Below are 12,680 nucleotides of genomic sequence, written 5' to 3'. Positions count from 1 at the left end.
TTTTTCTTTGCCTTCATGTCATCTTCTTGGATGACGATGGAAGGGGGAGTCATAATCTTGGATCATCTCTGCTAATGAGGAGAAGTGGGCGCAGATGTCTGGCAGAGAAGACTCTGAAGCTCTAAATCAAGTCTTGGAATTGGGATTCTGTTTGAAAGATATCTTCTGTAGTATTGTGGTGTGTTAAGTTGATGATTATGTATTCTGGCATAAAATGGACATAAACCAAGCCCAGTATAATGCAAGACAGGAATTTTATTTCATGTTAGTCATCATAAATTTTTTTGAAAAAAGTAAAGTTGCAGGTATAGCTAGGGCGTCAAATAGCAAAAAAAAAAAAAAAATGTTAATGTGGTATTTGGAAACAAGTCCTAGTATATGGAAAAGTTGAGCTGTTACCTGAGCACAGAGGCAATGAGCTGCTGCTGCCAGAATTATTTTCTCAGTATGGTTAGATGCTATATGAGTCACCTTCTAGTGAACACGGTACACACATGGACAGTTGAAGGTTGTAGCGCGTTTAGTACTTTCATGACTCTTCTAAGCCTTCATTTTTAAGTTTAATGGATTATACGGTTCTTTTGCCTCTACAAACTTTTTCATTTATTGTGTATAACCTTGCACTTTTTACCTGAATTATAAGAAACAAACAAGTTGGCCTAATTTGTATTCCAAAATGCTTGCTATAGAAATGAATTTGACAACTACTTCTACATCATTTAAAAATATGCCCCCTACATGTATTATGGATGGTGTATTGCTTTTGATATCTGGCTTGATTCTGCGTTTGTTGATTAACTTGTCAACGTTGTAATTGCTTTACAGTGTTGCTACAGAGCTGTTAACTTCCTTTTAGGTGTCTGTATCCTTCTTGGTCCACAGACTTGGGTGTCTGGAGGTTTGAATTGTTTTTTTGGGGGCTTTGGGGGGAGCAGGCTGGGGTTTTGGGGGTTTGTTGGTTGGTTGATTTTTAGGTTTTGTTTTTTAAATGAAGACTCTAAAAGTCATGGCAATGATGGACCAGACAACTAGGAGAGAGGAAACTGAGGACAGACTTATATGCATGTACCTGTGTGTACCCCCACATTAGCTTATCAGGTGCAGTAGACAAGCTGTTTAATGCCTAAAGAGGAACAATTTTGAAAAAATGTATAAAGTTTACTTTAAAAATAAATAAAAGGGAAGAAGAACCAAAACAGATGACGATCTAAAGGAGGCAGCAGGAAGATGTTTTAGTAGCAAGTAAGGCTCCCTTTAAAAATTAACTTGTCAGTACTGGCATTTAGAATGGATCTGAGTTTCGTTTTATTCTGGTGGCTGCAAGTTCAGACCCCAATGCAACTAGCTTATGCTAGTATTGTATTTGACCTATAGCTTTTAAATAGACTAACAGTGTTTTGTTTGAATTTTGTGCATCTTGAGAGCTAGACTAGTTGTGCAAAGGGTGTTGAGACAGGTTTAGAGGCATGCACCTTTGCTATCAGGAGTCACAGGTGAAGATGTACATCAACTCGCTGGTGGTGGGCAGAGTGGGAAAAAGAGAAAGCCTTGTTCAGCAATAGGCAAAACATTGGTGTGTTAACAGCACTATTTTAGTCACAAATCCAAAACACAGTACCATACAGGCTACTGTGAAGAAAGTTAACCCCATCCCAGTCAGACCTAGTACAACTGGGAACTATCTAGTTTTCATTAGGACATGCTCAACAGGCCTCCCTCAGGTTCCTGCTTGTGATGATATTAATGTTAACTGGCGCGTGCTGTGCTCAGGGTTGGATGCTGCTTGGTTGGTAAGCTTTGTGTAGGCATGTTCTTGGGTCCACTGGTGTAATGCAAAAGCTACAAACAGGCAGTAGGAGAAGGGGGTGGAGGAAGGGACGATTCTCATGGTCATAGTCATGCCCTACGAGAATCTACTGTAACAGCAATACCAGGGCTTCCAGGTGCAAGATTGTCAGATCAAGACTATGAAAGCAGAATTGAAAAATACTGTTCCAGAGCAGCTCGGAAATGCTGCTGCAGCTTGCGTGAAAGGGAACAGAGCTGCAAGGGGAAGGCAGGCTATGGGATTGCAAATGGATGGCCCTTAGCATCATACACATTAAGGTGCTTGGATACTATGCAACAGACCACAGTCGATTTTAATTTTAAGTGTAGATAATTTAGCTTCATTGGCCATGCTAAGAAAATGGCAAGGTATTTAAACAGTAATAATTTTGATGCTTTCTTTGCTGCTAGGTTAAGCAGGGGAAGCCACGTGTAGTGGATTCAAGTACATCATAATCTGCATATGACATGAGAAATCGGTCCTTGTCAACACTGCCAGGATTGGTTGCATGCATCACATTTAATGGGCTTTCTGTTCAGTAGCTTCTGTGGGTGGTGAAAATGGAAAATAATCTACACAAGCTTTTCCCTTCAACCCCATGTAGAGCATTAAATTCCATCCCCATGGAGAAAATCTAGGCTATGGCTGTCAAAGATACTTGAGCACCTTTTCTCGTTTTGTAATTCTTCTTGGCTTTTTCAGAACAGAAATAGCAGTAGCATGCTATTTTTGGCTCAATGAGAATGAGAGGGTTTTTTTAATTAGAGGCCGTTTTCTGAAACCGGAAGAACTCAAAAATACATAGTTAAATCTTGTACAAGGGTGGGAGTGGAGGATGCTGAGAGATAAACCGGCTCTAGGGACAAAGGGCTAGTAGAAAAACTGAGTGATTCTAGAAGAAAATGATTTCTTTTTATTAGTGTTTTTAAGTATTCTTTGATCAAAATGGCAAATCTTGGATGCTAGGAACAAGGACATTCATTGCTATGTGCTTGGGTTAAATAAGTAATATTCTGAATTGTGTGGATTTCATCCTCACAAAGTGGCAGTGAGGGGAGGGAATGAATGAAAAATAATAATGCCTGAAGACAGGGGAGGTAGCATGCAGGGCAGTTCTTCATTGTACATCGTTTCTTCAACATGGTGCAGAAATTCAGATGTGTAAGTAGGAATATCACTTTCCACATAATCAAACCTTTTAGAGGGAAAAATGCCAAATATGCATTTAAGGGTATAGTTTTGTAGGATAAAGGGCAGCTTAGAAGATGCGATGGAAAAATCTGAAGTTAGCCATAAGCATAATTTGCTGGAGAGTTGCTTTGTTCCTTTAACTACAGCGTGTAACACAAGGTGTCTAATCTTGCTGAATTTAAAAAAAAAATTTTTTTTTGTAAAACCTTTAAAAAAAACCCAGCTAAGTTGTTTTCACTTTGCCATATAAATTTGCACTGTTTTTGCAGTGAAACTGAGTAGCAGAATCAGGAGTGTCAAAATTAACGTACCGGTGATAGTAATATGGTAAAATGACAAACTTTAAAATTTAAGAATACTTCTTGGATTGTTTCTAAAATATTCATCTACATTAGCACAGAGAGAATAACGGTATTGTAATTGGTTTTCTTTAATAGATACATTTTAAGTTAGCAGTCCATTTTTCATTTTTTTGTGTTCTCTTGTTACAACCAGATTCGTAGCTTTCCTAGAACAGTGCTCACATCATTGCTCGGCAAAAGCCTTGAGCTTGGTTCCCAGCAGGTGGTGACTTCAACACCTTGATGTTAAGGAAAAGTAATTGTGTGATAAAATAAAGGGACATTTTTGAGTACCAGCACCATCTCAATTAAGCATCCAATGGGGAGGTCTGTGGAGGCAGGAAGACAGCCTTAAAGAATTAGTGCCATCACTCCTTATAGTCAGTATGGAGAAAGTAATTTCACAGAATCACAGAATCAATCAGGTTGGAAGAGACCTCTGGGATCATAGAGTCCAACCTTTGACCTAACACCACCACATCAACTAGACCATGGCACTAAGTGCCATGTCCAGTCTTTTCTTAAACACCTCCAGAGATGGTGACTCCACCACCTCCCTTGGTAGCCCATTCCAATGCCTAATAACCCTTTCTGTGAAGAAATTTTTCCTAATGTCTAACCTGAACCTCCCCTGGTACAGCTTGAGGCTATGTCATCTAGTCATGTTGCTAGTTGCCTGGGAGAAGAGGCAGGCCCCCACCCCACTACAACCTCCTTTCAGGTAGTTGTAGAGAGCGATAAGGTCTCCCCTCAGCCTCCTTTTCTCCACGCTAAACAATTTCCAGTGGTATTCCAGGCTGTTGGTCTCTGACTCTAGAGATGACATGTAAGAAGCAGACACGTATCTTGATGTTCTAGGGACCTGTCTTTAGGTGAACCTTATCTTCTGTTCAGAGTTCTCCCTATGTATTTGACACCAATGATGCTACAGCTTCAAACAGCATAAAACAACCCCCCTAGTCCCCAAAACCAAATAAACTTGGAGAATTGAGACCTGTGCTTAAATTTCCTCTCAAAAATACACTAAATGTATGAGTAGTATTTATATAGGCTGGGCAAATGCAATGTGCCTATTGAAATTTTACGAAACTGTAATAATATTTGAAAATATTTCCGTGTATCTCAACATTTTTCTTAATTTTAGCACTCATTTTTCAGGGTGTAACGTAGAATGCTACTGTAATTTTTCTAGTATGGGTTATACGGATTTGAGATGTGTTGCGGCTGTAAAATTCATCTACTTGTTATGTTGGTCTTTAATACTATATTCCCACCTACAACTGCAGGAACACAGCTTGAAGGAAATTTAATTAGGAAAATGAGGCAGATGAAATAGGCAATGTAATGTTTACGTGCAACATGAAGAAGAGTAAATACACTTTTCATCTGAGTAGTCGGAATAGAAACTATGTTAAACTGGGCTGAAATTTTCTTTTATCAGGAATTGATTTCTTTCATTTTCTAATATTACTGTGTAATTGTCCTCCTTATTACTGGGATTAGAAAGACTACTGTCATTAAAAGAAACATCTTTCACCAATTATATTTAGTTTGTGTTTTAGCTGGCAATGACCTCCTCATTATGTGAAAAATGGAAATCCCCAGAGGAACAGACTTAGCGAGGTGTTTCCAATCAGCTGGGAAACCTTGTGCACACACTATTTGTATCTCATGACCTGCATGCGTGCACCTGTACTGTATTGATTTCTGCTTGTTTACAGGCCATTCAAGCAATAAGCAGGTAGAACTCAGATGACTGAACACTTGCTCTGCTGGTAGCAGTTTCCTGCCTCGCTGCACTCTGGAATATTCCAGCCTTGCTGCAGTGTGTTGCTGTGCAGCCACAGATTCTTCAGTTGTGCCCGTTACTCATTTCCCTAATGTATTTTTTAGCATTTGTATTGGTTCTGAGCACAGACGATCATGCTTTACAGAAAAACACAGAGGATCACTAGGGCAGAAAACAGCTTAAGTGATATATAATAGATTGTGAATAATTGTTTAAGAAAAACATTTCCCATAATCTTTCAAAATTGGAGAGAACAGACAGGGAAGTCTGCAGTATTACATGGCGCAACCAATACAACTGACACACTTGTTTGAAACACATGCTATATTTATTTAGTCTGAATCAAGAGGTAGAAATATATTATTCAGATATATTATTGTAAAGTAAGCAAATACAAAAGGTTTTAATACATACATTAATTCTATGCATGAGATTTAAAAATGTTCTAATAATTCTGGGTCAGCCCAGTTGGACTGTAACCTGATTCTTCAAACTATTGCTTAGGGAGGTGTGAGGCCAGTGCTTTTACTTTACTGATCCTTTATGGACTTTTTTTAACAAGATGGCAGTGAAATAAGTAAAGATGCATGTGGTAGGTGTATTATGAATACGTGGTATAGTCAACCTAAATTCTGTGGTCCACAGAATCTGTGTATGGATCCATTTAGCATTTTCTGAAAATGCATTTTTAATTGCTTTTAAAGCATTGAAAATACCCATCAATATTAGAGAGCAATGGTGACCCAGACTCTGTGGCTAATAATGTTGCATATGTTTATTTTGTCAAATGTTGAGTGTCTTTATACAGGGTGTCAGCTCAACTGACAAAATCTTTTTTTAAAATTTTCTCTTGAAGCATGAAAAAGGATGTACGGCATTGTTCTGATAGGGCCATCAGATATGTATTTCTCCCAATACACCTTAGGCTTAATTTTAGTAAAAACATTCCAGTGATGAAATGATGGTCTGTAACTGATAGGGTCCAGATGATGGTGAATATCCTGAAGAGTCCCTTCTCCTTTATGGTGTTACTGTGGATTGCAAACGTATTCTCCATAGGTTCATTGGAGCTTGTACAAACTACCTATGATGATGCAGAGATTTGTAGAGTCATGGACTTGGTTTCCAGTTGTGAATGAGCTTCTTGGGCCCAGGGAACTTTGCCGATTCCCTGCCTGCCACAGGTTACCTGATAGAGCAGTACCTACTGGCTACAGTGCTCTGTTCGACTTCGGGTAATCCCAAATGTCAGTTTGGGAATTTGGGCTCTGTTCCATTGTTCTGGCACGTTCTACCCACTGCTTTGTGGTACTAGCTCTTCCCATTTCGGGATATTGAACACTCAGGATTTCCCATGAATTTAACATCTGTCCTATGCAGATGTTAAATGGAGGTCTTCAGGCCAGATTAGAAGTCTGCTATTAAATCTAAATAGGATTCCAAATCCTCAGAGTTAGAGGGGGAGAGAAATAATTTTTTATTGTATGGATGGTAGGATATTGGGTAGGATAGTGGAATATTTAAATATGTAGGTAGAATATTTAGGATATTTAGATATTTAAGCTAGAAAAGATCTTCATATTGGATTTCTTCTTCAAATAAACGTGATTTTTATTGCTTATTAGCTCTCCAATATGATTCTTGTTTGTCTCAAATCCACTACCTGTAGTGATGTTTTGACTTAGCAAACCTTTTACTTTGGGGGCTGCCCTTGCCCTTAACATGAAGCCCTTAACACAAATTTAACCTTAGTTCTTGTAATTATCAATATTTGTTCCTTTCTGCAACTTGAAGAATTTTCCAACATACAGTTCAGATTGGGATTTGGTTATTTTTAACAGTTTCAGAGTTACTATTAGACTGGCAAGACCCACAGGAGCTCCTAGTAATTTTGGATAAATAATTAGAATAGAAAAGCACCAGGTCATCCATTTCCAGCTTCCCTGGAGTCTCAGTTGTTGAAGCATGGGATCTAGGACTTATTTCCAATGTCATCAACCTTACCCTGCTATTGTTTATTGTTTTTTACTTATGCCAGCAAACAGCCAGAGGACTTTTCCTGGTGATTACCAAAATCTCAGGTTCTCTGCCCCCTTAAATCAAATTTCAAAGCATCAGGTTTTTAAATCAGCATCTGTTATTTTAAAGTCTTGGTTCTGTGTTTAAGTCTACTCCGTGTCTCTGGACAGTGCTTTTAGTATCAGTAGCCTGGAAGACAGAACAAGAAATGATTGGTAGTACTTTTATTTCTGTCCAGGTATTGCTAGATGCAACATCAGGTGTGGTGGTACGTTTGATTTTCCAGATACTGGAGATACTAGCTTACAGTTTCAGCACTGGATGGTAGAACTGGCTATTTAATGTGTTCTGCTCCTTTATCAGAAACATTTCCTTCATTGAGAAGGGAACCATGTCTTTTTATCATATCATGTAAAAAACAGGGGGATTGCTGATGGACTGCTTAAGAGGAATGAGGAAGACTGGTTGAAGTTCCTAATAATTATTTTTTTCAGACATCAGCATAAAATAGCAGGTGTTTTCTCTGGTAAGTGATTCTTCCAGTAGCTAAAGAGACTTGATTTGTGTATCCTGTCAAGTTTCAGGTTTAATGTGTGGTAAGGGACACATCTTCTCAGACACTTAATCTTCTGTTGACTTCATGGGGAAAAAAATAATTGTAGAACCTTTTCAGATCTTTGAAACAGGGATGGTTAAAATCTCCACTCTTCCATGGTCTGCTCAAGCATTTCCTTTAATCTGTGATTTTCAAAAATAAAACAAGACACGGTGCCTGCTTAGAGAATGTCTGTTCCTTGAATGTGTAGTCATCTGATTGGTTACTGTATCTTATACTAAGTTTTATACATATTTTTCTGGTGTAAAGCCTGGCTGGATGCATCCACTATCCTTAATTTAATTTAGTTAAGTTCTTTTGCGGAATCAGCTGAAAAAGCCAGAGCTTTCTTCCAAAGAACAAGCACTTCTCAAAGACACTTTCAAAGTTTGTGCACTTAGAGGGGGTTGTTATATGTACTTTTTGTTGGAGCACGTACAAAGAGTGGGACCTTAAATTAGAATAAATCTTTTAGATTAAGAACCAGCTTTGGGTCTTACTAAACACAGTAGGCTTGAGAGAAAAGAACTGCAGTAAAAAAACCCTACATGACTCTAACAGTATCTTTCCCCATCTGAAGCAACTTATAAAACTGAATTTTCTGATTAGTCATTTGGTTCAAGCAAGGTAATGTTAGTGTAATGCTTTCGATGTGTCTGAAGTATTGTGTCACGTGAAATTCTTCATTACTTCATATTTTACCCTGCAGCACCTTGGATGTTTCTGATTGAATTAAATACTTTAAATACTCTGGGGATTAAAGACCTAAAATAGACACCGTTAGGATTGTGCCTTAGTCATTCAGGAAGGATTTTCACCCTCACCAGGAGGAGAGAAAATTTTAGTGAATGAAAGTGGAAATCTTTGGCTTTCTTTGCATAAGAGAAAATGTTGCACACAACTATTGATTGTCTTCACATTTCAGTTGCTCAAACTAGAAAGCGGGGATGGAAAATGACTAAAGATGCTTTCCTTAATTTGTCAGTATTTCTTCAATTGAGGTATTTAGTGGAGCGATTGATTTGGAAAATGTGGTTTCTTTATTTCGTAAGTCCTGTGTGCATTGATTTGCATTGTGGCAAAGGGCAAGTGAAATACTATTCATGCTCCTCCAAGCACATGAGACTTAAATGTATACAACGCAGAACAAATGAAAATGGGAGGGAGAAATGACATTCTCTGTCTAGAATTTTGTATCCCTACCAAGATGGTGAGAAAGGGGCTTAAGAAATTATATGTAAAATTTTTGCTCTGGAAAGAAGCCCTTTCCACCACCCCTTCAAAGAAATGATACTTTCAGGAAAGCCTTACGAACCTTTCCAAAACACCCAATGCTTTGGTGAGCCCAGGAGGCACTTTCTTTCAGAAGCTGCCTGGACAATTTGTTTGTCTTATACCTGTTGTTTGGAAAGGGAAAGTCAATCCCTTAATTATCTTAACCATTGTCTCTGTCAGACCCTGAAGATTAACATTTATCATGCTGAGATTCGGGCAGCACCTCATCAAGCCCTCCATGGTCTTCCTGAAGACTGAGCTCTCCTTTGCTCTTGTGAACCGGAAGCCAGTGGTCCCAGGACGTATCCTTTCGAGAAGCGCCTCGATGATGGGCACCTGTGATCTGGGAACAGCAGGAGGAACTCGGTGCGCTTCAAAGTCCAGGTAGGATGCTGTGCGGGTTTATTCCGAAACCAAGCAGTGGAATGTAATACGCTTCATTGGTGTTGCAGAACTACCGAAAACAGTTGCTTAGCAACTGTGACCTTAGAGGTGAATTTCTATTGACCTTTTCACCACAGAAGATGTATAAACAACCAGGTGCTACTAAAAGCATTTTAAAGTGTATCTGAGGTGGTACTGTTTAAATTTCATATTATGCTAAATAACACATCCTGCTTCCCTTTTAATAATGTCACTTATTTTTAGATGTGGTAACTTCTTTATGGAGGATTTTCAGCTTCTCCTAGCTAAATGTATGCAATTTGTAAAATGGCAGCAGAATCCTGTATGAAGGCTCTTATTTTTTTGGAGACAGATTGCTTTGATTAATTTAGGTAGGAATGGATTAAATAAACCATCTGTATAGTGCACACATTTCCTGAGGAAAAAATGAAGCCCCATGTTGTAAGTAAAATTCTCAGTCTAGAAACTGTATAGGAACTTGATTCTGCAACATGCTGAGTGTATTTTGTAGTCTGGCATATTATTTTCCAGTCAAAACTCTGCTGCTGTGTAACTTGTGCTGATTTCAGCAGCTGGAGATGGAACTTTTCAGAAATACTCAAGACTGATCACTTAATTTCCATAGAGGTCCATGGTAAAATTTTAGTAGAAACTCAGGCAATGGCTGAATGTGTTCTGGGAAAAGAAGAAAGTCATCTGGATTTTATTGAAAGCTTTCTTGGTCTTCTGTAGTTTTTTGTTGTTTCTTTCAGAATTTACTGTATAATTTGAAATTTAGTAACATTTAATGTATTTTTTTTAACTCATATATGTGTTTCTTCTGAAATATGGAGCCTCCCTCTCCTCCCATCACTTCTGTAGGTTGTAGTTGTTCAATATAGAACTTCTCTCTACAGCTGCTTTGAATGGTGTCTGTTTTTACCATAAGTGAGATCATTTGATTATAAATGCATGGCAAAGATGCATAGACTTTATAGAAACTTTAAAGGTCTTACAATCTCACCAATATATTTTAATGAATTAAATTAATAGTTCTTCTTAACTTCAAGTTTCTGAAGTATCTGATGTAAATCGATGTGATTTACAGACTTGTCATAAAAAAACATTTTCAAAGCTATCTAAAGACAGTATCGCATCAGTTTCTGTGAGATGCAGAGCCTGTAAACACCTGAGCAGTATGTTGGTATATGCATTGTCCAGATAGATCAGAGAGTAAATGTTAGCTGTACTGTGTGGAAGTTTTAAAAACAATAGTTAATGATTTTTTTTCAATTAATCAGTTAAGTGAACAATTGCATCTGTTGTTAAAAATAAAGAAGAGTTACTTCAGATGAAAGATACTTGTTTTAAAGTTTTGTGAGCACCTAGTAATGACAATTTAAGCAGCCTATAAAACTTAATTATTACAAGCTTCTTTCCTTCTTAAATTATTAAAGATTGTAAACTCTAATTGTATAGTTACTGCTGACTGTTTGGTAAATACATTTATTTGTTCAGGCTTAGCTTTTTTATCTCATAATGAGTATTGCAGCATATTTCATAGTGTCACATTGTTTTAATAGCTCATGGGTTGTGATATTTAATGTAGTCTTTGTTTCTCCATTGAATAAATGTTCAGGTAATAAAAACCCAAACCTTTCCCTTTCTCATTACAATAAGAAAAAATTAGAAAAGATCTTGATGCAAAGGCTAGAATACAGTATGTAAAATAGAGCAATTTGCAGTTTTAAGCCTTTAAAATGTCTGTATAATGCAGCATTCATCTCGAGACCTGGCAGTAACAAGTGTATTTTCTTTGTTTTATTGCAATAATTTTATCTGCCTTGTCTTTGGCACACTTGTGACATTCCTTTTCATTTTTTTTTCAGTAGAAAATAAAATATTAATGTGTGTGAATTAGAGAGACAAAGGAAATCAGTTTGAAAGCCAGCTCACTCCAGGTGGTGGCTTTAATTAACTAGTAAGGTTGAAATTCCATTCTGAAACAGAACGTAGGATTGGAGTTGTGAATTTGCTGTAATAGTTTTAAAATAAAGCTATATTCTGGAAAAAGATCAGTCAAAATGGTCTCATGGAGTTCAGTATTCATGATTTGAGCAATGCCAAAATATGTTTGTTCAGTTAACACATTACAAAGTTTAGTTTTGCTTATTTCCAGCAGCCAATCCTGTGAATTCAGTTTGACACATGAAAGTCAAACTGTGCCAATAGTAATCAAAAGTAGAAGTAGCAAGAATATAGTATTCATGGTTAGGAAAGAGTTCCTCTGTTCCTGGAGAATGCTGCCTCCATTGCCCTGGCATTAGACTTCTGTGTAATGGGTGCACGCTACTTCATGGTCTCAGGAACCTGTTCGTAATAAAATGTTTGAGTGAAGATGTTGATTATTGCAGATTCTCGAATAGGAAGTAACTGGGATCTTACTATTGAGTAAGGGATATCTGGCATTCCATTGGAATTCCTACTGTGTAAGCTAAAATATGCGCATGTGTTTGACAGTAGTAGCAAACTCATTCACCTCTTCTGGCACAACCGAATGGAGAGGGAGACCTAAACGTGGTCAGTGTGCGGGATTAGTGCGTGTTCCCCTCAGGACAGCCAGTCCCTTTGCTGTCACCTGATAGGAAAACGGTTAAGGCTCAGAGGTGTTTGACCACAGTCTGTCTGAAGACATCGGGTCACTCAACTCCCATGACAAAATGAGGAGTACGTGCCTGCTCTGTTCTTGCATATAGCTCAAAGGGGAAGATGAGGCTTTGCTGCCCCTTCTACTTGTCTGTCTTATTTCAGAGCAGCCAGGCACATGGTATTAGGGACAGTCTTGATTAATTTTTTTGGGGGGGATGTGTTTTTATATTGTTTTTCTGTTTTGTACAGAAGTGGTATGATTTTGTTTTGCTGATGCCCATGAATTGTTATGGAGCCAAGAGTCTATGTTGGAATACTGTATGCAGTGCACATCTTAGCAGTTAGCCTGGGAGTGGGGAGGAGGTGAGCTGGTTATTGTGTAAGCTTTCTGGGATTTGTACACTTACACCAGCACCAATACAGTTTGCTATGAAAAGTAGAGTCCCTGTTTCCTCTAAGTTCTGTTAGCTTGCTGCTCTGCGAAGAGAGATTGTGAAAGAAGTCATCTGTGGCTCCCTTGAACAGCTACGTAGTGTTTTAGAGGAGGTGGCTATTCAGTAGCTGGAGTAGTGCAGGGATGTGTCTATAGTCAGCAAATGCATTGTTTCT

The 12,680-nt window shown here is 38.1% G+C and overlaps 1 protein-coding gene across 12 annotated transcripts in view; it reads left to right on the top strand.

Moving 5' to 3' along the window:
• FHIT (fragile histidine triad diadenosine triphosphatase) overlaps positions 1 to 12,680 on the top strand; it is a 593,823-nt gene that overhangs the window by 165,889 nt on the left and 415,254 nt on the right. For all 12 annotated transcript variants that reach the window (XM_068409161.1, XM_068409159.1, XM_068409163.1 and 9 more), the window contains one exon: positions 9,219 to 9,340. In XM_068409161.1, coding sequence (XP_068265262.1) covers positions 9,241 to 9,340 — 100 coding nt within the window. In that variant the 5' untranslated portion in view covers positions 9,219 to 9,240. The remainder of the gene's footprint in view (positions 1 to 9,218; positions 9,341 to 12,680) is intronic.

Source organism: Nyctibius grandis, chromosome 10 (genome assembly GCF_013368605.1).
Source record: "Nyctibius grandis isolate bNycGra1 chromosome 10, bNycGra1.pri, whole genome shotgun sequence".
Classification (NCBI taxonomy): Eukaryota; Metazoa; Chordata; class Aves; order Nyctibiiformes; family Nyctibiidae; genus Nyctibius; species Nyctibius grandis.
The sequence above is the reverse complement of the archived record's forward strand: the minus strand, read 5'-3'. Positions and strand labels throughout refer to the sequence as shown.